Source organism: Sus scrofa, chromosome 1 (genome assembly GCF_054392235.1).
Source record: "Sus scrofa isolate SSC_HxYL_T2T_F1_AM1 chromosome 1, Sscrofa_HxYL_maternal_Yorkshire_Landrace_v2.0, whole genome shotgun sequence".
Classification (NCBI taxonomy): Eukaryota; Metazoa; Chordata; class Mammalia; order Artiodactyla; family Suidae; genus Sus; species Sus scrofa.
The window spans coordinates 128,767,021-128,788,648 of NC_139383.1; the positions used below are offsets into that span (position 1 = coordinate 128,767,021).

Here is a 21,628-nt window from a genome sequence, read left to right on the forward strand (position 1 = left end):
TAGCTTCTCTTACTTCTGGCATCTGTCTCCCTTGTGGTTGAAGTTGGTATGGGGGCTTGCTGTAGGCTTCCTGATGGGAGGGACTGATGCCTGCCCACTGATAGATGAGGCTGATTCCTATCCCTCTGGTGTGTGGGGCTTTGTCTCTGGGTGAGGTTAGAGGTGGCTGTGTGCCTGGGGGTTCTTTAGGAAGCCTATTTACTGATGGGTGGGGTTGTGATCCCACCTGGATTGTTGTTTGGTTTGGGGCTTCTCAGTGTTGATGGGTGGGCCAGATTTTCCCAAAATGGCCACCTCCAGAGAAGGGCATCCTGCTGAATATTACCGAGAGCTTTGCTTCCAATGTCCTTCCCCCACAACAAGCCACATTCACCCCTGTTTTCCCAGGAGGTCTTCCAAGAACAGCAGCCAGGTCTGACCCAGATCCCATGGAGACCCTCCTTTGCCTTCAGATCTAGTGCACGTGAAAGTCTGTGTGCTCCCTCCAAGAATGGGATGTCCACTTCCCCCAGTTCCATGGAGCTCCTGTGCACCCAAGCCCCACTGGCCCTCAATGCCAGTTGCTCCAGGGGCTTTGTCCCAGTGCCAGATCCCCACACATGGGGTTTGATGTAGGGCTCAGAACTCTCACTCCTGTGGTGAGTCTCTGTGAACCAGTTACCTTTCCCTCTGTGGATTTTCCCACCCAGGAATTAAGGGGTTGCTTATATCATGTAATCACCCCTCCCACCTCTTGATGGGGCCTCCTCTTTGCCTTCTGGAGTAGGATATCTTTTCGAAAGTTTCCAGTCCATTTGGCTGAAGATTGCTCAGCATTTGGTTGTAAATTTTGTTATTTTTAGGAGAGAAGTTGAGCTCCAGTCCTTGTCTTCCACCATCTTATTCCCATCTTCTCCTGCTTCTATTTTAAATGATATTCTTGCTGGATAGAGTATTCTATGTTGCAAATATTTTCCTTTCTGTACTTTAAATATATCTTGCCACTCCGTTATGGCCTGCAGTGTTTCTGTAGAGAAATCAGCTAATAGCCTTATAGGGGTGCCCTTATAATCAATACTTTTCTTTTCTCTTGCTGCCTTTAGAATCCTCTCTTTATCTTTAATTTTGCCATTTTTATTGCAGTATGTGTTGGTGTGGGCCTGTTTGGGTTCAGTTTGTTTGGGGACCTCTGTGCTTCCTGATCTTGATATCAGTATCCTTTCGATTTGGCAAGTTTTCAGCCAGAATTTCTTCAAATATATTTTCAATCCTCTTTTCTTTTTCTTCTCCTTCTGGAATTCCTATCACATATTGGCCCACTTTATATTGTCTCATAGGTCTCTTATATTGCTTTCATGTTTTTTCATTTGGCTTTACGTCTGCTGTCATGATTGGGTGATTTCCATTATTCTATCTTCCACATCACTAATTCATTCCTCTGCATTATTCATTCTGCTCATTATTGCCTTTAGCTCAGTTTGCATCTCTGAAAATTAATTTTCTAGTTTTTCTTGACTCCTTATATTTTCTAGTTCCTTTCTAAAGGTATCTGCATTACTGTTCATATCCTCTCTTAATTCCTTCAGTATTTTCACTGTCTTCCTTCCGAACTCAACGTCTGTCAGACTGCAGAGGTCTGTTTCATCATTGGCTCTTTTAGGTGAATTCTTTTGTTGCTTTAACTGAGAATGGTTTCTGAGCTTCTTCATCTTGCTTGTGTTTTTCTTTTTCTGTGATATTGGAGAAGCCAAACTGCAGTCTTGTAAGGCTACTTCTATGCAAGAGTACCCCTTTGTATTTTTTTTGGGGGGGTTACTATTTATTTTTGATGTGGGAGTTTGAATATTTGCTGTCTCTTTCTTTGGTGTGAGCAGGCTGTTATCCCCAGGATGCTCAGTGTGTTTTCAGGGAGAAGGAGGCAATGGATAGGGTCAGCAGTCAGTGCCTGGTTATTGGGCTCTCAACAGCAGCAAGGACCTACAGGAAGGTTGCACAGGCTACTTCCTTTTGCAGGGCTCTGGGAAGTGATAATGAGCTCTAGGCATATCTACAAGGTGACCAGAGCATTTGGCAGTAGCAGCAGCAGGGTGTGTGAATTCCCAGGGGAGTGAGAGCAACAACAGCTGGTGTTCGATTGCAATGGCCTCTGAGGTGATTGGAACCACAGGTGGTGCCTGTTCAGGGACCCCTTGTGGGGGCAGGCCATGACCGCCTCTGGAGTCAGTGATAACTTTGGTGGTTTGCCCCCACCACCTGTAGACCTTGCATGAAGCAACTCATCTCACTTAGTTCACATAGGAGGTGCTGCACAGGCTGCTCCTAGTTGCAGGATCTTGGGAAGTGACAGAGATCAGGTGCACGGGTATTGCCCGGAGCATTTGGCAGTGGCAGCAGCAGGGCGGGTGTGTTCCTGGTGGTGCGAGAACACCAACAGTTGGTGTTCTGTCACAATGTCCTTCTCCGTGGTGCTCTCTGAGGTGGTTGGGGCTTCAAGTGATTTTCGTTCAGGTACCCCCAGTGGTGGTGGGCCAAGCCCACCTCTGGAGTCAGAGGCAACTGCAGCAGTTTGCTCCCACCACCTGCAGACCATGCAAAGAAGCACCCTGTCCCATTTATCCCACACAGGAGGTGCTGCACCAGCTGCTCCTAGTTGTAGGGTCTTGGGAAGGGACAGTGACGAAGTGTCTGGGCACCACGCAGAGCATTTGGTAATGGCAGCTGCAGGGCAGATGTTTTCCCAGGGGAGTGCAACAGCGTATGGTGCTTGGTTGCAATGTCCTTTTCTTTTCTTTTTTGCCAACCCCTGAGGTGACTGGGGTCACAGGTGGAGCCTACTCACAGGCCCCCAGTGGTGGCAAGCCATGCTTCCCTCTGACCTTTGAGATGACTTCTGTGGTCTGTCCCTGCCACCTGTAGATTACGCAAGAGGCAACATGTTGCACTTAGCCCCCTGATGCTCTTAGCCCACACGAGAGGTGCCTGGCTACTGGTAGCCTGCACAAGAAGCACCCAGTCTCCCCTAAACGAGCAAGAGGCTTCTCACCACCCATAGCCTGTGCCAGAGCTGCCACACCCTCTGCGAGCCCTCAGGCATGCGCACGCCCTGCTGTCCACCTCTCCTCCTTTCACACTCCCCAACAATGGTGCCTTGCCTCTCCTATGGTCCGGACCTTCTCCTGGGTTCCCTCTGCCGTGGCGTTTCCCCCCCACACCCCCCACTCCATGGCGTACCTTTCCCCCACCTGTGGCACACTGCTCCTTAGCCCCTTAGGCTGTCTCCACACCGCCAGCCCCAGTCCTCTTCCCAGAACTGACCTCCGGAGCCTAAGTCTCAGTGACCAGCCCCCACCTGAGCATCTCAGGCTAAAATGTCCAGGCCAGTGTTTCAGATGATCTGTGCAGCTCTCACTCTGCTTTGCTGTCCTCAGTCCAGCTGCTGTGCTTTTCTCAGTGACTTTGAGGTCCCTCCATCTCAGCTGATCTTTCTGTCAGTTAGGTGGCTTCCCAGGACGTGGGTTCTTTTTCTCCTTCACAGCTCTCTCTCGGAAATGTTAGTCCTGTCCTGATTCCTTTTCTCTCTCTCTCTTTTTTCTTTCATTCTACCCAGTTATGTCAGGAGTTTCTTGCCCTTTTTGAAGGTTTAAGTTCTCCTGCCAGCATTCAGTTGATGTCCTGTGTGAGTCATTTTACATGTAGGTGTGTTTTTTTGATGTGTTTGTGGGAGAAGGTGAGTGTGATGTTTTACTTCTCCTCCATCTTGCTCCGCCCACCTGACATTCACTTTTGGTCTAGAACCAAACCCACAATGTCTTCGAGGTATACCCATATGTTGTCCTTGCTAACCTGAGCTCCTTTCCTTTAAGGACCAAAAAATGAGGGCAGAAAAGAGCCAGGAAATCTGTTCTCTGGTGGGATTTGAAAGAGATCGGAGCAGAGATTGCTGCTTCCAAGGCTTCCCTCCTTTATCTGCTCTGCTAGAAATTCTACCATCAGGAATACCCTACTTCCATTTCTATCCCAGAGGAAGTGCCCTTATCCAAAGACGTAATTGGTCCCCTGTGTTCTTCAGAGACCAGTGGTTTTCTTCAGCCAACTGGCACCAACTTTCACAAGCTGACTGTTAAATATTCAGGACTTTTTTTTTGCAAATTATTGTTAAACCTCTGGTAGTTTCGAGGTATTTACATCTTACAAATTAGCAAATGCCACATATCAAGGCTCTTCCTCTTCCCCTCCCTGAGAGCGATTCATCAGCACACCACTGAGTGGCACCGAGCTCTGGGCCAGGAGTACCATAAGCCCTTAAGGAAGAAGGGGCATCTGCCAACTCAGGGGAGGACCCACAGGCCAGCTCTGACTGCCTTGCAAAATGAGAAGAGGATTGATTTGGATTTATTTGGAAGTGTAGCAGAAATTAAGAATGTTGGATTCCTAAACCTTTTCTCCCTCTTTTCTCAAAATCCTCAATGAATATTTATCAGACCACCTATTTTGTTTAAGCCACTGTGCCAGATAATACAGGAAATAATAAGACCCACTCCCCCAAAGTTTTAAGACTCCTCTAACATGGCATATTTTAGAGTTAAATAGAAATATAAGTCACAATCCAAGATAGCAAAAAAAGGTTGTCAAGAAGCACTACCCTGTTAAATGCCCAATGGATAATTTTGTGTGGTTTTTGTTTAGGGTGGGTCTTACCTGCTATTGTAAGCTCCATGAAGGCAGGTGTCTACTTGGTTCACATTCACCTACTGAGCAGGTAGCCCATGGCAGGTGCTCAGTAAATATATGTTGTCTGAAGGTGTGATGGCCTGGGCAAGAGTGCAGGGTGTGTGCATAGGAAGGATACTTATAGATGGAGGGTGTCCAGAAAGGGATAGGGGTGGGCAAGAGGAGAGACAGAATTCAAGAGTGGAAGTAAAAAGCAAATATCATGCTCAGTGTGCAAGGGATGGGAGAGGACAGTTTTTTTTTTTGGTTGAGTAGCTAGTTTGAGGAGGGAGGTGGTAAGGGATAAGGACAGAAATAAAAGTTGGATATGGACTTTGAACTGAGCATCTCTAGTATTTCAGGCATAGATAAAAGGGGCCCTTTATACGATCTTATTTAAGCCTCCCAACCCTGTAAGATGCATGTTTCCTCGTATCACAGAGCAATTGACACTTGGAAAGATGAGATAACTCTTCTGGCATCACACAGATAGTGAAAAAATGAACCTAGGGCCATGAAACATCAGAACCCATCCTTTTTCTGATCCTGCTTAATGTCGATCAGCAAGATAGAGGAGAGACTTTGATGGTAGCGTGAGTGTGTGTCTTATTCCCTGCTGCTCCTGCCGCCCAGCTCCCTCTCTGGTCAGACCTTCCCACACCGTGCAGGACTGGATTCTACTATAATTGCCCAAAGAGTCTTAATGCAGAGTTCTAATATTGTTGTTATGTTTTATAGGCTGTTGGAAATGCCAAGACCACTCGCAATGACAATAGCAGTCGGTTTGGGAAATACACAGAAATCAGTTTTGATGAGAGAAATCAAATTATAGGAGCCAATATGAGAACATACTTGCTGGAGAAATCCAGAGTTGTCTTTCAAGTAAGGATAAAAATACTAGTTCAATTTCTTTTTCCCCAATTTTTAAAGTATGGTTCACATTTACATATTCATCAGACAACCTACACTGCTCTGTGACTTGAAGAAAAGGGTTTTCCTGTCTTTCATTTGCAGTTTGGGTTATATATATGTGTGTGTGTGTTTCTTAAAAATGAAAGTTGATGAATAAGTGCAGTATCAGTGGAGTTGTATGGTTGAGGGGAATGGTTACGACATTTAGTTTTAGTTGCTTAAAAACTTTTAGCATTTAAAAATCAAGTTTATCTTTCTAGAACACAAAAATGAGGAGTTCCCATTGTGGCACAGCAGAAACACATCCGACTAGGAACCATGAGGTTTTGGGTTCGATCCCTGGCCTCCCTCAGTGGGTTAAGGATCCAGCATTGCTGTGAGCTGTGGTGTAGGCCAGCAGCAACAGTTCTGATTAGACCCTTAGCCTGGGAACCTCCTTATGCAGCAGATGTGGCCCTGAAAAGACAAAAAGACAAAAAAAAAAAAAAAAGACTTGAAATAGACAAAGCTGTTAGAGTGGCTTTTGTGTCAGGAAAGGAATGGAATCAGTGCTAGTGAGGTGGAGTTTAAGAGAAAGACTCTTCTGTCTGTAAAATGGAGAATAGTCTCATCTTGGCCCAGGTGAAGAATAACAGTAAGTCTTGTATTGTGGGGAATTTCTTTAAAATTTCAGCCAGTACAAATTACATTATTCTAGTACTTATTGTGGCTCAGCAAGTTAAGAACCCAATATAGTATCCATGAGGAGGTGGGTTTGATCCCTGGCCTCGCTCAGTGGGTTAAGGATCTGGCGTTGCCATAAGCTGCAATATAGACCGTAGTTGCAGCTCAGATCTGGCCTTGCTATGACTGTGGCTATGGTGTAGGCCTGCAGCTGTAGCTCTAACTCAGCCCCTAGCCTGGGAATTTCCATATGCTGCAGGTGCAGCTATAAAGAGAAAAAAGAGAAAAAATTACATTATTCTTATTTCATAGAATGTTTCCATTTAATAATGTTTTCTCTGGTTATTTGGAAGGTGCTCTTGAGCTACCAAGTTCTCCGTCTGCTTGAGGAGGGGCTTGCCTATACGCCAGCAGGGACCCTGGTTTTTACATTTTCCCTTGTAAAGATTTGGTGAAATTTCAGGACTTTTTTCTATTTTGCAGTCGGAAAATGAACGAAATTACCACATTTTCTATCAGCTTTGTGCATCAGCACAACAGTCGGAATTTAAACATCTTAAATTGGGTATGTAATGCATGGTGTGTGGAAGAGCCATGGAATTTAAATTCTAGGTTAATTTCTTCTTCTTATAATAACATCATTTAAAAAAAGTATTCTGGGAGTTCTCTTGTGGTACAGCAGGTTAAGGGCCTAATGTTGTCACTGTAGTGGCTTGTGATGCTATGACATGGGTTCAATCCCTGGCCCAGGAATTTCCACATGTCATGGGTGTGGAAAAAAAAAAAAGTATTCTGTCTAAAGGCATAAGATCCTTGGGTTCCAGGGATGGAATTGATTCATTTAACTAAGAAGATCAATTAGAGGCAAGGTGGGTCCAGGAAGAGGAGACCCTTCAACCCTAGGGTTCTTTTAAAAGCTTTGTAATAATTGCAGTCATTTAGCTTAAAACCATCAGAAGAAAACCTCCTGACCACTGGGACTTAGTGATCCAAGCCCCATATTTTCCTTTTTATCTGAACCTTTTGATGGTTGTTTTTCTAACATGTATGACATATTTCCCTGTCTTCTGAGACAGAGTAAGTCTGCCATAATTTGAACTACCTTGATGACTCAAAATCGTTATTTGTAGTCAACTAATGAGCTGTTTGTCTTTTAGTGCAAACAGCCCAGCTCCTGTGGCATCTCAGCTCTCCTGTCTTGGTCATTTGTGCTGGGTTGGTAGATGGAGTTTCTAGTGTGTTGGAGTTGGATGCACACTCCCTAATCCTGAAGAAGTTGCTTGCACTCATGGAATCTAAGTTGCTTCAGATTTCCTATAATGATAATATCTGTGCCTTGTCTGCCAAACAGAATGTAAATGGTGAACATGGAAGAGTTTTCTGAAGGGTCACCTATTGTTCAATTATTAGATGTACTTATAGTTATTATCTTGACCATGGTGATGGCTTTTATTTACATATATATATCAAAATTCATCAAGTTTTCTCCAGTTCATTATACATTCAATAAACCTTATTAAAGCTGTGTGAAATTGTTAGGTATAACAATAAAACCATGAGCTTTAGAGTCAGGTCTCTGGAGTTTTTGAGTTTTTGAGGTTTTTTTTTTTTTTTTTTTTTTTGGCCATGCCCAAGTCATGTGGAAGTTCCTGGCCAGGGACTGAATCCACAACACAGCAGCAACCCAAGCCACTGAAGTGACAACACTGGATCCTTAAGCTATTGAGCCACACGGGAACTCCAGGCCTGTGTTTTGATTCTTGCCCTGCCATCATCTGTGGGACCGTGAGCAATTCACAGCACTTTTCTGAACCTCAACTTCCAAGTAAGCAATGTGGAATTCTAAGGAATAAGTGGGAAAACTTTTGTAAAGTGTTTGATATAGCACATGAAGTGTGAACTTCTCTTTCTTCTGGTAACTGCGTATGTCCAAATTTCTGTGTCACAGACATCACATCACAATCTCACTTTTGATTTCAGCAAGTGCAGAAGAATTTAATTATACACGAATGGGAGGCAGTACCGTCATTGAGGGTGTGAATGACAGAGCTGACATGATAGAGACTCAGAAGACCTTCTCACTACTGGGTAAGTGACAGTGGCGTATCCAAGGAGTTAGCCATTTTCTCTGAAAAGGCTAAAATGCCCAGCATGAATGTGTTCTGCAGACACTTATTGCATTTTAGTTTCAAGATGAGCCAATCAAACTATATTTGGAGGCCAAGTGGCCAAGACTGGGCTTTTGCCTGAAAAGATCTAGAAATCAAGTCCTTTGCCCTCAGGTTCACTGTCTTACTGAGAAAAGCGAGGCTGTAAGTCCTGTGCTTGCTCCTAAGCTCTTCCAGGCTCACTACAGAGAGGACAGGTGAAAGCAAAGGTCCAGATCAGTTCAGATGTGTAATGTTGACCCTACTTGGCCTTCACAGGTATCCTGATTATGATGGTAAAATAATGGACACCTACATGGAGTTCACTGTGTGCTAGACACCATTCTAAGCACTTTGTTACCTGTATTATTTCATTTAAATCTCTCAACCCCATAAGAGGTAGATGCTGGTATTTCCCCCATTTTACAGTAGGGGAACTGAGGTATGGAGATGGTGAGTGAATTTACCCCAGATCGGGTGGCTAATATAGAGCCGAATTGGAATTCACATTCAGGGTGTTAAAACATCTCTTTTTTATACAGAATACTTACTTAGTCTTTGATTGCTAGGATGTCAACACAGGTAAAGTAGGTACTCTTCTCAATCTGCCCATGTGGAACTCAAGTTTGGGCTGTCTACAAGAGGCATTTATAAAAATAACCATCTGCTTTCCCATCTTTTATTAGTCTAGACATCCATACATAACTGCAAGTCAAATCTTCTGATAAGTGTGAGACCGTGTGGGACCATAGACCATTTTTACATCTTACAGAAAATAGTGGTCTCTTTTTAGACCTAGTTGTTGTTTTTTTTGTTGTTGTTGTTTTTTTTTTTTTTTCCATTGTGGCCTAGTTGACTGTGTTTGAATGCAAAAGGCAAAGAACTTGAGGTTAAGTATTTCCGAGCAATAGGCAAGATGAGCACTGTTGCATTATTGAGAATGAAAACAAGATGGTTTCCTAAGCAAAATTTCCATCCAGCTCTGCTCCTTCAAAAAATGCTGTAAGAAGAAGGGCAATTTAAATGGTTTCTAACACTGTGATGAGCTCTTTGGTACTGATTAACATTGCCTTAAATAATAATCGTCATAATTTCAGTCTCTGTTTAACATGCTCCATTGAGAGGGAGCATGGGGAGGGGACTGGCAGCCCAGCTCAGGCAGGGCTCCCTGAGGACCTGTCCTTCCCACCCACCTCTGCCCTTCTGGGCACTCCCTCCCACCTCTGTAATGTTTCACTTCTTCATGAAATTTTATAGGAGAAAAGAAGAGGTTTTGAAGTCAAATATATTCAAAGCTTAGTTGGCAGGCCTCTACAGAGGTTGCCCTCTCTGAGACTGGGTGTCCTGATCTGCAGAATGCCTGAACTCCTTACCCACAGGATATTCATGACAACTGGTGAGGAAATGTATGTGAAAGCCTCTGGCACCAGGCTGAGCACATAGAGAATACTTGCTAAATATTACTGTCTGCTTCTGTCTCTTTGTTCCCTGTTGTCCAAGTCCTGTCCAAGTCCTAACCAAATCCTTTGAGCAAAACATTCCCTCCTCCATCAAACCCTCCCTCATGATTGGAGATTTGCAGCAATAGTTTTTTTTCCACTTAATCACACAGATTATTTTACAAATGTCCACGCCAGCAGAGCCAGGACTAGGATGAGGCAAGAGAGGCAACCAGGGCGCAAAGTGGAAGGGCTGCTATAGCTCGCAGGATGGTGCAAATGCAGGACTGGCCCTGGGCACCTAGCTTGCCTCACCTGGGACCCAACCATCCACACCAGGCCTAGATGTTTTAGACAAAGGACCCCAGATTTCATGGAGACATAGAGTACAACAGTCTGCTATTCCCATGGCTGATAAAGGTGATGGCTGCCGGCTGCGCTATGTGAAGTGCCCCACTCCTTCCAGGGAGCTGTCTCAGCAAGTGACTGGGTGTGGCTGGCAGAGTGCCAGGATGATGATAGAATCTACACTTGCTTACTCTCCACCAAGGTTGTTATTTAAAGATGCTCACTTGATGATCTCTCTCTCTCCTCTGATCCCTGTGCTTGGCCATTAGACCTCACAACTGAGTACTTAATTATCTGTTGTCATGAATTTGCACCAGTTTTTTTCATGTGTCATAAGAGAAGTCTGTGGCCTTATACAGGTTGGTTATTATCCCTGGACATCAGTATCCTCCACTGTACCCTGTGGCAATAATGAAAATACTCAGTTGTAATTACCTATTGCTGTTCCCCAAATCTTAGTGGTTTAAAATGACAATTTATTATTATCTCTTGTGATTCTGGCTGACTGCACTCAGCTGGGCACTTCTCACTGGGACACTCCCATGTGATGGTGGCAGAAACTGAATCAGCCAAAGTCTTCTGTCACATGGCCTGGATTAACTAGAGATACTGGGGACTGGACCAGCATTTCTTTTTTTGGGGGGTGGGTGCACACCCAGGGCATATGGAAGTTACCAGGCTAGGGGTCAAATTGGAACTGCAGCTGCTGTCCTACACCACAGCTACCGCAACGCCAGATCTGAGCTGCCTCTGTGACCTACACTGAAGCTCATGGCAATGCCAGATCCTAATCCACTGAGCCAGCCAGGGATTGAACTGCATCCTCATGGATACTAGTTGGGTTCATAACCCTCTGAGCCACAATGGGGACTCCTGAGAAACCATTTTTGGCCTAAGCCATTTTGTGGCCTAAGCCTAGCCCTAGTACTTGTCCTTGAACGGGTCTCAGTAATTAATGACCTTAAGGAAAGTGAGGGAATGCAGGAACAAAGGAGAAGTGGGCATTTCTCTCTCCACATAGACTTCCTCACAGCAGGCTCATCTCAGTGAGATGGACTGCACCTGTGGCTAGCTTCTCCCACAGCCAGTTCTAACAGGCTCAGGTTGACTCTGCAGGTCTTTTTATGAACCAGCCTCAAGAAGCAGTGAAGCATCACTACTACTGTGTGCTAATAATCCGAAGCAAGGCATAGGGCCGTTCAGACGCATGACACTCAGGGAGGGAACAGCACAGGGTGTGAATGATGGGAGGGTGGTGCCGTGGGGGCCGTCTTCAGAGTAGCCACCACAGAAGCTGTTAGAGATGTTGTGAGCATTAAGAGTTAATGTCTAAAGTGGTTTATGAACTGTGACATGCACTTTCAGTGTGAGAGATCAGTGCACATTTAATGAAAGCATGACTTAAGTGCACAAATCACTCAAAAATGTCCTAATCGGAGGTTTGCAGATTGCAGCTTGTTTTTGTAAATAAAGTTTTATTGGCACACAGACATTCATTTGTTTAGGTATAATATGTGGCTGTTTTCATGCTCAGAGTTGAGTACTTGTGACATGGACTCTATAGCCTGCAAAGCCTGATAGGAAAATGTTCACTAACTCTTATCCTAGGTGATAGATGAGCATAGTTGATGGGTTCCTTAGAGTTTCCTTGCCATTTGTGAAAAGACTCAAGAGCGATGTCATGAAACTCTGCTTCACCCCAGTGTGTCTAAACAGGGGCAGGGGTAGGGGTGCTGGTTACCCTGGCCAGGCAAAGAAGTTTGAGCAGGCTTCAGAGGTCTGTTTACTGCTATGCAGTGGATTCATGCATAGAACTCCCTGTAACTTTGAGATTGGCATCATCTCGTGACCCCCCACAACCAATAATCTCATGCTGTGTGTTGATTTCTTGGTCTCTAAACCTGCATTGTCTACACAATACCCTTCAGCCACAAGTGACGGTTTAATTAAAATGAAATAAATGTAAAAATTCACTTCCTCAGTTGCAGTGGAGCATGTTTCAAGTGCTCATAGCCATATGTAGCTGATAGATACAGCACAAATAAAGAGTATTTCCATCTCCAAGGAAAGGTCTATCCAAGCAACATGTCTCAAACAATGTGAATGCCTTGTTTATGCTGCTTGTCCTATTGCCAGTGTCCTCCTGTTTGTGTCTCAGTGTTATCTATCTTAGATGGAGATCTCCTCAAGGGCACATTGCCCAGTGTGAATTACACATAGGCATGTAACACTCCTGGGCAGATACTTTTTAAAAAGATGTAATTGCTAAATAAGTGCTTTTTGGTTGATTTGACCATTGTGTTACTTGGTTTTTGTTGTTTTGTTTTTTACTGTGTGATCTTACCTTTTTTATAGTTCAGTGAATTTCATTATATTTATAGTTGTTCAACCATCATCACAACATAATTTTACAACATTTCCATCTCAAACCCCAGCCCATACCTCCCCTCCCCCAACCTGTCTCCTTTGGTAACCATAAATTTTTCAAAGTCTGTGAAGTCAGTTTCTTTGTGCAAATAAGTTCATTATATCCTTTTAGATTCCACATGTAAGTGATAGCAGGTGATGTTTGTGTCTCACTGTCTAACTTCAGTTAGCATGATAATCTCTAGGTCCATCCATGTTGCTGCAAATACCATTATTCCTTCCTTTTTATGGCTGAGTAAAATTCCATTGTGTACATATACCACATCTTCTTTATCCACTCCTCTGTCAGTGTACATTTAGGTTGCTTCCATGTCTGTACTACTGTATATAATGCTGCAATGAACATTAGGTACACGTATCTTTTCGAGTCATGGTTTTCTCTGGATAGATGCCCAGGAGTGGGATTTCTGGATCAAATGGTAATTCTATTTTTAGTTTTTTGAGGAATATCCATGCTGTTTTCCATAATGGTTGCACCAGTTTACATTCCCACCAATAGTGTAAGAGGGTTCCCTTTTCTTCACACCCTCTCCAGCATTTATTGTTTGTAGAATTTTTGATGATGGGCATTCTGGCTGGTGTGAGGTGGTACCTCATAGTAGTTTTGATTTGCATTTCTCTAGTAATTGGTGATGTTGAACAGCTTTCCATATTTTTTTGACTATCTGTATGTCTTCTTTGGGGAACTGTCTGCTTAGATCTTCTGCCCATTTTTTGATGGTTTCTTTTTGGGTGTGTGTGTGTGTGTGTTGAGCTGTAGAGGGTATTTATATCTTTGGAGATTAATCCCTTGTCAGCCACTTTATTTGCAAATGTTTCCACCCATTCTATGGGTTGTCTTTTGGTTTTGTTTAGGGCTTCCTTTGCTGTGAAAACACTTTTAAGTTTAATTAGGTCCCATTTGTTTATTTTTGTTTTTATTGTCATTACTCTGGGAGGTGGATGTGAGAAGATATTGCTGTGGTTTATATCAGAGAGGGTTTGGTCTACGTTTTCCTTCTAAGAGTGTTTTTTTTTTAAATTTGTTTTTGTTTTTGTCTTTTTCTAGGGCTGTACCCACAGCATATGGAGGTTCACAGGCTAGGGGTCTAATCAGAGCTGTAGCCGCCAGCCTACACCACAGCCACAGCAACTCAGGATCCAAGCTGCATCTGTGACCTACACCACAGCTCACAGCAACGCCAGATCCTTAACCCACTGAGTAAGGCCAGGGAGTGAACCTGAAACCTTATGGTTCCTAGTCATATTCGTTAACCACTGAGCCATGACAGGAACCCCCCCACTTCTAAGAGTTTTATAGTATCTGGTCTTATATTTAGGTCTTTAATCCATTTTGAGTTTATTTTTGTGTATGGTGTTAGGAAGTGTTCCAATTTCATTTTTTACATGTAGCTGTCCGTTTTCCCAGCACCACTTATTGAAGGGACTGTTTTTTCTCCACTGTATTTTCTTGCCTCCTTTGTGATAGATTAGTTGACTATAGGTACATGGGTTTAATTCTGGGCTTTCTATCCTGTTTCACTGATCAAGAGTTTTGTCTTTGTGCCAGTATCATACTGTTTTGATGACTCTAGCTTGGTAGTATAGTCTGAAGTCAGGAACCCTGATTCCTCTAGCTCCATTTTTCTTCCTCAGGATGGCTTTGGCTATTCTCAGTATTTTGTATTTCCAAACAAACTTTAAAATATTTTGCTTTAGTTCTGTGAAAAATGCCATTGGTAATTTGGTAGGGATTGCATTGAATCTGTAAGTTGCTTTGGGTAGTATAGTCATTTTGATAATATTGATTCTTCCAATCCAAGAGCATGGTATATCTTTCCATCTGTTTGTGTCATCTTTGATTTCTTTCATCAGCATTTTACAGTTTTCAGAGTACAGGTCTTTTTGTCTCTTTAGGTAGGTTTATTCCTAGGTATTTTATTCTTTGTGATGTGGTGGTAAATGGGATTCTTTCCCTCATTTCTCTTTCTGATCTTTCATTGTTATTATATAGAAATGCCATTGATTTCTGTGTATTAATTTCATATCCTCCAACTTTACCAAATTCACTGATGAGCTTTAACAGTTTTCTGGTAGCATCTTTAGGATTTTCTAGGTAGAGTATCATGTCATCTGCAAACAGTGATAGTTTGTTTTACTTCATCCTTTCCAATTTGGATTCCTTTTATTTCTTTTTCTTCTCTGATTGCCTTGGCAAAGACTTCCAAAGCTATGTTGAATTGCAGTGGTGATATCGGACATCCTTCTCTTGTTCCAGTCTTAGCAAGGAATTCTTTCAGCTTTTCACCACTGAGAATGATGTTAGCTGTGGGTTTGTCATATATGGCCTTTATTATGTTGAGGTAGGTTCCCTCTCTTCCTACTTTCTGGAAGGTTTTGACCATAAATGGGTGTGGGATTCTGTCAAAAGCTTTTTCTGCATTTATTGAGAGGATCATATGGTTTTTATTCTTCAGTTAATGTAGTATATCACACTGATTGATTTGCAGATATTGAAAAATCCTTGCATCCCTAGGATAAATCCCACTTGACCATGGTGTATGATCCTTTTAATGTATTGCTTGATTCAGTTTGCTAGTATTTTGTTGAGGATTTTTGCATCTATGTTCATCAGTGAAATTGGCCTGTAGTTTTCTTTTTTTGTGGTATCTTTGTCTGCTTTTGGTATCAGGGTGATGGTGAGCTCATAGAATGAGTTTGGGAGTGTTCCTTCCTCTGCAATTTTTTGGAATAGTTTCAGAAGGATAGGTGTTATTTCTTCTCTAAATGTTTCCTAGAATTCGCCTGTGAAGCCATCTGGTCCTGGACTTTTGTTTGTTGGAAGTTTTTTAAACACAGTTTCAATTTCAGTACTTGTGATATGTCCATTCATCTTTTCTATTTTTTCTTGATTTAATCTTAAAAGATTATACTTTTGTAAGAATTTGTCCATTTCTTTTATGTTTTCCATTTTATTGGCATGTAGTTACTTGTAGTAGTCCCTTATGATCATTTGTATTTCTGCAATGTCCATTATAACTTCTTTTTCATTTCTAATTTTATTGATATGAGTCCTCTCTCTTTTTTTCTTGATAAGTCTGGCTAAGGGTTTATCAATTTTGTTGATCTTTTCAAAGGACCAGCATTTAGTTTCATTGATCTCTTCTGTGGTTTTCTTTGTTTCTATTTCATTGATTTCTGCTTGGGTTTTTATGATTTCTTTCCTTCTGCTAACTTTGGATTTTGTCACCTAGTTGCTTTAGGTGTAAAGTTAGATTGTTTATTTGAGTTTTTATTATTTCCTGAAGTAGGCTTCTACTGCTATAAACTTCCCTCTTAGAACTGCTTTTGCTGCATCCCATAGGTTTTGGTTCATTGTCATTTACTTCTAGGTATTTTTTAATTTCCTCATTGATTTCTTCAGTGATCCATTGGTTGTTTAGTAGCATATTGCTTAGTCTCCACGTGTTTGTATTTTTTTTGTGTTTTTTGTTCTTGTAGTTGATTTTTAGTCTCATAGGGTTAATGTCAGAAAAGATGCTTGATATGATTTAAATTTTCTTAAATTTACCAACTCTTGGTTTGTGGCCCAGAATGTGATCTATCCTAGAGAATGTTCCATGTGCACTTGAGAAGAATGTGTATTCTGCTGCTTTTGGATGGAATATTCTATAAGTATCTATTAAGTCCATCTGGTCTAAAGCATTATTTAAGGCATGTGTTTCCTCGTTGATTTTCTGTCTGGATAATCTGTCCATTGCTGTAAATGGGGTGTTAAAGTCCCCAACTATTATTATATTTTTGTCAATTTCTCCTTTTAAGGTTGTTAGTGGTTGCCTTATATATTGAGGTGATTCTATATTGGGTGCAGATATATTTATAATTGTTTTATCTTCTTGGATTAATCCTTTGATCAAAGTAATGTCCTTCTTTGTTTCTTACAGTATTCTTTATTTTAAGGTCTATTTTTTTCTGATAGGAATATTGCTACTCAAGCTTTATTTTGATACCCATTTGCAAGGAATATTTTCTTCCATTCTCTCACTTTCAATTTGTATGTGTCCCTAGAACTGAAGTGGGTCTCTTAAAGACAGCCAGGGTCTTATTTTTGTATCATTCAACCAGTCTATGTCTTGGTTGGGGCATTTAGTCCGTTTATATTTAAGGTAATAATTGATATGTGTGTTCTTATTGCCATTTTATTAATTGTTTTGGATTTGTTTTTGTTGGTCTTTTTTCTTCCCTTCTTTTGTTCTCTTCTCTTGTGGTTTGATGACTGTCTTTAGTGCTTTGTTTGGATTGCTCTTTCTTATTTACGTGTCTATCTTTTTGATTTGCAGCTACCATGAAGTTTTGATATAGCAGTCTATATATATATATATATATATATATATATATATATACAAGATTGCTTTAAGTTGTTGATCTCTTAATTTCAAATGTATCTCCAGAATCCTTGCATTTGTACCCTCCTCCTCTTACAATTTCTGGTTTTGGGAGCTTATTTGTGTGTGGATGATTTCCTATCTTTACTTTATGTTTGCCTTTACTTGTGAGCCTCGTCACTTATAATAGTTTTGTTTCTAGTTGTAGTCTTTTCTTTTCCACCTAGAGAAGTTCTGTTAGTATTTCTTGTAAAGCTTGTTTATGGTTTCTAAATTCTCTTAGCTTTTGTTTGTCTGTAAAGCTTTTGATTTCCCCTTCAAATCTGAATGAGAGCCTTGCTGGTTAGAGTAATCTTGGTTGGAGGCTTTTTCCTTTCATCTCCACTCCCTTCTGGCCTGCAGAGTTTCTGCTGAAAAATCATCTGCTAACCTTATCAGGGTTCCCTTGTATGTTCTTTCTTTTCCCTATCTGCTTTCAATATTTTCTGTTTGTCTTTAGTTTTGGTCAATTTGATTAATATGTGTCTCGGGGGATTCCTCCTTAGGTTTAATTTATATACTCATTGTACTTCCTGGATTTGAGTGAGTGATTCCTTTCCCATGTTAGGGAAGTTTTTGGCTATTATCTCTTCAAATATTTTCTCTGGCCCTTTCTCCTGACACTCCTATAATATGGATGGGTTGGTGCATTTAAAGTTGTGCCAGAATTCTCTTAGACTGTCTTAATTTCTTTTCAATCTTTTTTCTCTTTTCTGTTCAGTTTTGGTGATTTCCTCCAGTCTGTCTTCCACCTCACTTACTTGTTCTTCTGCCTTCTGTACTCTGCTGTTGATTCCTTCTAGTGAATTTTTTATTTCAGTTAGTTTGCATCTCTGCTTGCTTAATCCTTAAATCTTTTATTTCTTTGTTCAATGTTTCTTGTAATTTATTGATCTTTGCCTCCAGTTTATTTCTAATATCTTGAATCATCTTTATTATCATTAGACTAAATAAAGTCTTTTTCATGGAGGTTGATAATCTCCAAATCACTTAGCTGTTTTTGTCTAGGTGGTTTTCTTGTTACTTTATCTCAATCATAAATTTTCTTGTTCCTTTATCTGAGTCACAATTTTCTGCCTTTTCATTTTGTATAGATTTTTAGTCTGGTCTCCTTTTTGCAGACAATAGGGTGTAGCCTCTCTTGCTTCTGATGTCTGCCCCCTGTGGGTGGCTGAAGTTCGTCTAGGGACTTGCTGTAGGCTTCCTGATGGGAGGGACTGGTGCCTGTCCACTGGTAGGTGGAGCTGATTCTTATCCGTCCAGTGGGTAGGACTTTGTCTCTGAGTATGATTAGAGATGACTCTGTGCCTGGTGGGGGGGGGGCAGTGTCTTTAGGCAGCCTGTTACTGATGGGTGGGACTGTGTTCCCACTTGATTTGTTGTTTGGCCTGGGGCTTCTCAGCGCTTTTGGGTGGAGCCACATTTTTCCAGTATGGCTGCCTCTAGAGGAGTTCATGCTGATGGTTATTCCTGAGACCTTTGCCTGCAATGTCTTTCTCCCACAGCAAGCCACAGTCACCCCCTGTTTTCCCTGGAGATGCTCCAAGAAGCTCAGCCAGGTCTGACCCAGATTCCTATGCAGTCTCTACTTTGCCCTGGGACCTAGTGTATACGCAAGCCTGTGCACACCTTTCAAGAGTGGTCTCCACTTCCCCCAGTCCCATGGAGCTCCTGTGCACAAGCCTCTCTGGCTCTCAAGGCCAAATGCTCTGGGGACTCCTTCTCCCACTGCCAGATCCCCAGGCATGGGGATACATAGGGACAAGGTATGTCAGAAGGGGCGCAGAGATCCCATGCTGTCTGAGTGTCACTCTCCCCAGTCCCCATGTGTTCATGTGTGGGGACAAAAATCTACTTTGTCCTTTTGGATTTTTATAGAGTCTTCATTGCACTGACACGACTGACTAAATCATTGGCCATTAGCAATTAGTTTAACTTCTACCCCCTCTCTGCTTCCCAGAGGTCCAGGGATGAGATTGAAAGTTCTGACTCTCAGAGTTTCTGTTAAGGCTCAGCAGTAACAAACCTGATTAGTATCCATGAGGATATGGGTTTGATCCCTGGCTTCACTCAGTGGGTTAAGAATTAGGCATTCCTATGGCTGTGGCTGTGGCTGGCAGTGGCAGTGGCAGCTCCAATTTGACCCCTGGCCTGAGAAATTCCATATGCTGTGGGTGCAGCCCTAAAAAGCAAAAAACAAAACAAAACCAAAAGTTCCAACTCTCAATCATAGGTTTGTTTCCCCTGGCAACCAGCCCCCATCCTCACATGATCTTAGGGCATTCTAAAATCGCCTCATTAACAGAAGACATCTTAAGCTCTTTCACCACTTAGGAAGTTCTCAGGGTTTTAGAAGTGCTATGCTAGAAACTAGATGAAAGCCAAGTATATATTTCTTAGCATAAATCACAATATCACAGGTACCTTAACTAGCCGCAAGTTACCCCCTGAGGAAGCATAATGTGGTGCATTTTGATCAAGAGCTTGTTTCCTTTGTTCTTCTGCTGACTCATATTTAATTCTTCCTTTGATCTTTGCCTGACCATTAAGTTTTCTGACAAAAAGAGCACTAGAAACAGTCAGAACTATCCTGGACCTCAGGCTCAAGGGATTTGACCATTGTGTTTCTTGATGAAATCTAACTCAGTTCGCTGTTGCAGTTCACTCTTGCAGTGATTTTATCTCATTAAAGATAATTACTTAAGGTCTTAAGTTCTTTGGGGTCATTGCTTTGGAGTTGTTTCTCTTGTGTCAGTTCTGGAAGGCATGGAGCTGGTGATGAATCATGCAGAGTGGGAGTGCCAGAGCAGATTCCCAGACTTTGTATTTTTTAGTTGTTTTTCCTCATCACTTACTCATCATTTATCATGGTGGTGCCTGGGAGTTTATCTCTGTTAGAATTGCCTGTCCTTCAAATGGAGGTATTTAGCTCCAAATGGAACAGTTGCATACAAATGCCTGGACTCAGATTGAGCTGGAGGCTTCCATGTAATTTTGGTTTGAAATTTTTTGTGACTTGGTTTTGTGTGATCTTTGAAGTAGAAAAGACTGTCTATGTTTTGGAAGTATTTAAGAGACTGACCTAGCTGCTATTGAAATATTCCAGGCATTCTCATGTGAGAAGTAGTGGGTGGCCACGGTGACTCTTACTGGGCATTTGGGGTCTGCTGATCTTTTTCTGGGGGATTTGAGAGTCTCCATTCCAGTTTCTACCTCACTGTGGACCAGGGAAGATGATCGGGAATAAACCTGCCCCACCTCCCTACACTTAGAAATTGTATCTCTGGAGTTCCCACTGTGGTACAGTGAATTAAGAATCTGGCGTTTTCTCTGCAGCAGCTCAGATCACTGCTGAGGCACAGGTTCAATCCCTGTCCTGGCACAGTGGGTTAAGCATCCGGTGTTGTCACAGCTGTGACATAGGTCTCAATCACAGCTTGGATTTGATCCCTGGCCTGAGAAGTTCCATATGCTGCAAGTGTGGCAGAAGACAAGAAAGAGAGGGAGGGAGAGAGAGAGAGAGAAAGAAAAAGAAAGGAAGAAATAAGAGAGGAAGTGGCAGGGGGAGGGAGAAAGAAGGAAAGAAGGCAGAAAGGAAAGAAAAAGAAAGAATGAAAGAACAGTGTCATTATCACCACTTGGTGTTGGCCCCCATCCACCCTGCTTCTGTACTGGGCTCCAGATTTAGCAAAGCCTTGCTCCCAACTAGCAGATTCTCCATGGTGATATATGGGGGTCAGACACCAAGTCTTTTGTAGTAGCTGGTTTGGTTTATTTTTGCCTTTAGGCAATGTGCTAATCCCCTCATGGTGACCACATATTATATATTCATAAATGATATTCCACATCCATCAATCAGGATCCCAGAGAGAAATATAGATATTTCAAATGAGATACAAGAAGGAGGGTATATTTAGAAAGGGAGTAACTACAAAAGTATGGATGGAGCTTGGGGGGCTACAAGGAACAGTAGAGACTAAGGGCCAGCACCAGAATTGTTAACAGGTCTTTCTGTTCAAGAATAGGGGTGTTATTGGATCCTGAAAGGAGGAGGGTCAGGGAAAGTCAGTGCTAGACCAGGAACAGTGACCTTTTCTGTCAGTTGGCAAAACAGCCTGCCTGAGGCACCTTTGCAGGGGAAGAGATGGGGAGACATCTCAGCACCTGTCTCCTGCTCTCTGATCCCTGCCAGGGTCTCCACTGGCCAGAGGGCATGAGAGCCCATTGCCTTGGTCCAAACAGGCAAGTTTCCTGGGGCAGAGAGCAGGGTGCAGAGCTGGAAGGGCAAATGCAATCCTTCCGGCACCCTCCATAAAAAGAAAAAAGGGAATTTATGAGCAAAAAAGAAAAAAAAAAATTAACAATCAAGAAAGCACAGCATACAGAATGAATGAGAACTGATTCTCCCAGGAGCCTGATGTGAAATAGTCACTCAGATACTAGTTTTTGTGTTGAAATTCCTAGAAGCCACTGCAAAAGGGAAACCTGGTGGGTTGTAGAGGTCGTGCTGTGTGCCTGCACATATCAAACTAGAAAGACAGAAAATGGGGCCCACTCCCTGTTCCCTGTTCCAGCTCTTGGCACTGATGGTACCAGAGTG

The 21,628-nt window shown here is 42.3% G+C and overlaps 1 protein-coding gene across 2 annotated transcripts in view; it reads left to right on the forward strand.

Annotated features, from left to right (window-relative positions):
- MYO5C (myosin VC) overlaps positions 1–21,628 on the forward strand; it is a 129,143-nt gene that overhangs the window by 36,533 nt on the left and 70,982 nt on the right. For both annotated transcript variants that reach the window (XM_005659597.4, XM_021095283.2), the window contains exons 6-8: positions 5,428–5,571; positions 6,748–6,829; positions 8,245–8,352. In XM_005659597.4, coding sequence (XP_005659654.2) covers positions 5,428–5,571; positions 6,748–6,829; positions 8,245–8,352 — 334 coding nt within the window. The remainder of the gene's footprint in view (positions 1–5,427; positions 5,572–6,747; positions 6,830–8,244; positions 8,353–21,628) is intronic.